The 5,630-nt window shown below is 56.6% G+C and overlaps 1 protein-coding gene across 1 annotated transcript; it reads right to left on the reverse strand.

The window, feature by feature from the left end:
* Positions 1 to 529: 529 nt before the first annotated feature.
* On the reverse strand, positions 530 to 1,795 carry CLDN3 (claudin 3). Its single transcript, XM_012640370.1, has one exon. It carries the CDS (start codon positions 1,552 to 1,554, stop codon positions 898 to 900), a length of 657 nt encoding a protein of 218 aa, XP_012495824.1. The 5' UTR covers positions 1,555 to 1,795; the 3' UTR covers positions 530 to 897.
* Positions 1,796 to 5,630: the final 3,835 nt, after the last annotated feature.

A 5,630-nucleotide genomic window follows, 5' to 3' on the forward strand; every position in this document is an offset into this window, starting at 1 on the left:
CCTTCTTAGCCCCCCCTTTCCCTCCCTTGAGGGTCCCTCTCTCATCTCTCCTCCAGGTGAGAAGATTTTGCCCAACTTTACTTTTGGCGGCTGTGTTTTATCAAAATAGGTCTTTTTGTTTTCCTTTTCCAAATCACAGTGTGGAATGTGCTCTTTCACGCGGCACCCAGAGACTGGGAAGGCACAGCACACTGTGGAGAGGGTGCAAGCTCCAAGCACAGACCAAATGGCAAATCCTTGAGAAGAGGGCCCCTTGCCACCTTCCCCTCCCCTCCCCTCCCCGGCCACAGCATTCTGGAAGTGCTCCCGCCGGCTCTCTAGATTGGGTCTTGGCCACACAGGCTCTGTTTTGGTCATCACTTGATGCCCAGTGAGTAGGCAAGTGACCCCCCAGTGAGCACCGAGCTCAGCTTACAACCCCACTTTCCCTCTAAACTCCATCTGGGCAGGGCGGTGGGAGAGCGGGATCCAGCCAAGACCGACCCCCAGGGGGGCGCTCAGGACAAGGAGGCTCCAGCAACTGCAAAACGAAATGCTTTTATTGATAAATATCAAGTGCTCCATTTCGTGACTGCTGGTTCCTGCCCTTGGTGGGCTTTGGGGCAGCGGCCCGATGGGGCTCCACCGGGCAGGCAAGTAGCGGCGGGCACCCCAGCCCTGCGCTCCAGAGGGGTGAGGCTTCACAGTCCATGCGGGCTGGTTCTCGGGTCCCGCAGGCGGCTCCTCAGCCCGCAGAGGGGTGGCAGCTGGGAGGGGGCGCCGAGCTGGCCCCTTCCAGTCCAGCGAGGGGGCTTCCTGGCATCTGGGGCCGGGCTGGTCTCCGATGCGAGGCTGCAGGCTGGACTGGTGGGCGCTCCAGCTCGTGGCGGTGCGGTGGGGTCTCCTCCGTCTGCCTCCTCAGACGTAGTCCTTGCGGTCGTAGGCGATGCTGCCGGACGGGCCCGCGGAGCGCGGCGCCGAGTAGAGGATCTTGCCGGCCTGGTACTTCTTCTCGCGCGGTGGGCACGAGCAGCAGAGCAGCGCGCCCCCCAGCAGCTGCAGCGCCGAGGCCGCCCAGCCCACGTACAGGGCGGCGCCCATCTCGCGCTTCTGCGCCTCGGGCACCAGGGCGTTGTAGAAGTCCCGGATGATGGTGTTGGCTGACCAGGACACCGGCACGAGGGTGAGCAGGGCGGCCAGCAGGAAGAGCACGCCCGCCACGATGGTGATCTTGGCCTTGGCTGTGTCGTCCTGCACGCAGTTGGTGCACTGGGCGCCCACGAGCGCCACGAGCAGCCCGAAGGCGGCCACCAGGATGGCCACGACGATGAGGGCACGGGCCGCCTGCAGGTCCTGCGGCAGCGCCAGCAGCGAGTCGTACATCTTGCACTGCATCTGGCCGGTGCTCTGCACCACGCAGTTCATCCACAGGCCCTCCCAGGTGATCTGCGCCGTGATGATGCTGCTGCCGATGAAGGCCGTCACGCGCCACATGGGCAGCGCGCAGCACAAGATGGTGCCCAGCCAGCCCAGCACGGCCAGCGAGGTGCCGGTGATCTCTAGGCCCATGGACATGGCTGCCGCGGCAAGGCCGGCTCCGCCGGGCGGCTCCGGGTGCGGGAAGACGAGGGTCCGGGGCCGCTGGGCCTGGCCGGGAGCTGCGGCGCCGACGGGTCGACAGACAACCGACGGGTCGACAGACAACCGACGGACGGACACACGGACGGCGCGCTAACGGCTGGGCTCCGAGCTCGCGCGGCGGCTGCGCCTGCACCTGCCTGTGGCTCTGTGGGCGGCCGGCGGCGACTGGGCTGGAGCTGGGCTGGGGCCGGGTAGTCTTAGCCAAGTGCCCAGCGCACCGGGGGAGGGCGGGAGGGGCGGAGCTGCGCTCTCCGGGGCCTGGGGACAGTGACGTGGCCCCCCTCCCACCTTTACGGAGCGTCCTGGGAGGAAGGACTTGGCCGGGAGAGGCGCGGCGCGGGGGTGGGGGTGCCAAGACAGGGCGGGGCCTGAACCCTCCGGCCCCTCTATCCTTGTCCCCCACTGCTCAGAGACGAATTCTCCGGGGCAGACTGGGGGAGGGGATGCTTCAGGAGTTTAGGGGGCAAATCACAAACTGTTTGACAACCCCATCCCCCGCCATTTTTGGCGCCTTTGGCGCGGGCGCGTGGGGATGGGGGCGCTGCAACTACCCCGGCGCGGCGGGAGGGGCAGGGCGCCGTGTGGGCGTGGCCGCGGCTGTTTGCCGGAGTGGGCGGCTGCCCGGGAGCTCTGCACCTGCTCCCCGGTCCCTCTAGCCTCCCAGGCAGCACACGCGTTGCACAGGCCCAGCCTGATTCAGGCCGGTGGGTTTGTCCAGCCTGGGAGGTGCGGGGCCCGGGAGCCAGGGACCAACTGCGGCTGGGGGTGGGTTGGCGTGGGCAGAAGATGCCCTTGAGCCAAGCTGACCTCAGATGTCTCTCCAGCCCCCTTCAGTTCCCATCGCTGGCAGAGCTCCTGGATGCTTGTAGCTGAGCGATGCTCCCCTCCCAGAGCCCCTGTCCTCCCTCCCTTGGAGCCTGAGTCAGAGCTGGGGTCCACGTTAATGAAGTGGTGAAGCGGTTTGATCCAGGCAAAGGAGGGAAGTCGGAAACGCTGCCTGCGATGCCCTTGCTCCCACACCTGGGCAATCCTCCCGGCCCTGAGTCCTTCAGGGCTGGCCTTGAGGTTCTGCCTGGGCTGCTCCCACCCCCTGCTCCTCTCTTCCCCTCACTGCAGCTCTTGGGTCTCCTCACTGCTCCTCCCGTATGCCCCTGTGCTGGCTGTCCCCTCTGCACAGAACACTCCTGCAGTATACACATGGCTTCAGGTTTTTGCTTCCAGTGCGTCCTTCCCTGACCACCCTATTTCAAATTGCAACTTCTTACCCCACAATGGCCTGTCCCCTTTTCATACTTTATATTCCCCTTAGTGGTATTTTTGTTGTTGTTATGTTTTTGTTTGTTTTGTTTTAGAGACAGGGTCTTGCTCTGTTGCCCAGCTGGAGTACAGTGGCACGATCATAGCTCACTGCACCCTCCAACTCCTCAAGCGATCCTCCTGCCTCAGCCCCCCAAAGTGCTGGGATTACAGGCGTGAGCCACCCTGCCTGGCTCCCTCTTGGCATTTAACACCATCTGACATACTCTATGTTTTTATATTTTTCTTATTTATTTATTTATTTTTTCGTTGTACTTAAATGACAAAATAATAATTGTATGTATTCATGGGGCACATAGTGATGTTTCAATACATGTAATGTATAGTGATCAGATCGGGTAATTAGCATAGCCATCATCTCAAACATTTATCATTTCTTTGTGTCGACGACGTTCAATAACTTCTTTATTTTAAATTGTTTCTCTCTGCTCCAGTCTGTCAGCTCCATTGGGACATCCAGAATGTCCCAAAATGGGGAAAAATTGTGCTGGTTTTGTTCACGGCTGCATCCCCAGTGCCTAGAGCAGAGCGGAATACTCAAGAGGTAGCTGATTTAGTGACTTGAATGAGGGGAAGACATCACTTTCTCATGTTCCTAACCACCTTGCCTGCTTGCCCTCCCCCCTCCCCCCACTCCCACCCCGCTGGTGAGAATGGCTGTTAATGGGATATTGTGTTATCTGAATCAACAGGTCTTTGCCAGCTATTAATGGTAGGAACCAAGGGCTCTTCCAGTGAGATGAGAGACCCCATTGAGCCGGGCCTGGGGGTTTTTCTGGGTGGCTCACATCTCTCAAATCACAGGCATGCAGCTTTCATCCTCCTCCATATGTGCCCAAGCCCTGGGGTGACAGAATTCTGAGTAAGATAAACAGAGCCCATAGAAACCAGGGTCCTCCTTTTTTCAGGGGCAAAGGTCTTGGGCTGGGCCTGGGCAGAGCTGGGAGTGCCTGGCCAGAGGGCCCAGCTGGTGCTGGGTGGGGGCTGCCCTGGGGGAAGTTTGTATAGCCCAGGGCCTCTTCAAGTGGACTACTGGCTGCTACAGTTTCCTGGTGAGTGAGGGCTTTGGGCCAGAAGAAAGATGGAACTCCCAGGCAGTGTGGGGAGCTGAGGTCAGATGCTTTTGGCCAGAGAGTGGGCCCCCACTGGACGGCCAGTTGTGCCTGGTTTGGGTGGCACAAGCTCTGACTCTTGCTGGTTTCGAGGTTGGTGAAAGTCACGTCGCCTCCCTTAGCCTCAGTTTCCTTCTCTGTAAAATGAAAGAAATGATGTCTATATGACTCACCTCACAGGGTTGTGGCGAGAGTGGAGGTAACATTCCGTGTGTTGTAAAGCAGAAAACAGTCAGGCGGGGCATGAAAACGTACAGAGAAATTGCTGGGAGAGAGGGTGGGTTTAGTCGGACAGATCTGAATTTGAGCCTGGCTCCCCTCTTAAGGCTCATGAGACCTCAAACGACTCCTTTTCCCACCTTGAGCCTCAGTTTCCTCATCTGTGAGAAGGGGCTTGGTCTGAGTTGCTGGGGTCAGGGGGCTTGTCCCTGAGCTGAGCGAGCTGCTGGGCAGAGCTGCACAGAGATGGGGCAAGCGGGACCCAGCTTCATGCCCGGGGGCCAAACTTCAGAGATTCTGCAAATAAGACTTTGGCTCTGGGCAAACAAAGCTCCAATCAGCTTTTTGCTCAGTATCTGCCAAGGTTCTTACAACTCAATAAGAAAAAGGCAAATAACCCAATTAAAAAGTGGGCAAAGGATCTAAACATTTAGAATGGACAAAGAAGATATAAAATGGCCAGTAAGTGCATGAAAAGACACTCAACATCGTTAGTCATTAGGGAAATGCAAATAAAACCACAAAGAGATACTACTTCACACCCACAGGGATGGCAGTAATCATATGACACGTGTTGGGGAGGATGTGGGGAAATTGGAACACTCATACATTGCTAGTGGGAAGGTAAGATAGTGCCCTGCCTTTGAGAACAGTCCGGCAGTTCCTCAAAGGGTTAAACGTAGAGTTATCCTGTGATCCAGCAATTCCACTCTCTGCATTTACCCAAGAGGAATGAAAACATACATTCACACAGAAAATTTGTACACGAATGTTCACAGCAACATTATGCATAATAGCCCCAAAGTGGGAACATCCTAAATGTCCGTCAACTGATGAATGGATAAACAAAGTGTGGTATATCCATACCATGGAACACTATGCATGGAACATAGTACTGAAACATGCTACGTCATGGGTGAACCTGGAAAACATGGTAAGTGAAAGAGGCCAGTCATAAAGGACCACCTGTTGTATGATACCATTTATAAAAATTATCTAGAATATGGAAATCTATAGGGACAAAAAGTAGATCAGCAATTGTTGGGGACTGGGGTGAGGGTGTTGGGAAGAATGTAGAGTGACTGCTGACGGGTACAGGGTTTACTTTTGGGGGTGATGAAAGTGTTCTGCAGTTGACTGTGCTGATGGTTACATAACTGTGAATGCATTAAAAACCATTGGACTTTACAATTTGAATTGGTGAGTTGTATGGTATGAAAATTATATCTCAATAAAGCTGTTAAGGCTGGGCGCGGTGGCTCACGCCTGTAATCCTAGCACTCTGGGAGGCTGAGGCGGGTGGATCGTTTGAGCTCAGGAGTTCGAGACCAGTCTGAGCAAGAGCGAGACACCCGTTTCTAC

Source organism: Propithecus coquereli, unplaced genomic scaffold (genome assembly GCF_000956105.1).
Source record: "Propithecus coquereli isolate 6110/MARCELLA unplaced genomic scaffold, Pcoq_1.0 Scaffold150, whole genome shotgun sequence".
NCBI lineage: Eukaryota > Metazoa > Chordata > Mammalia > Primates > Indriidae > Propithecus > Propithecus coquereli.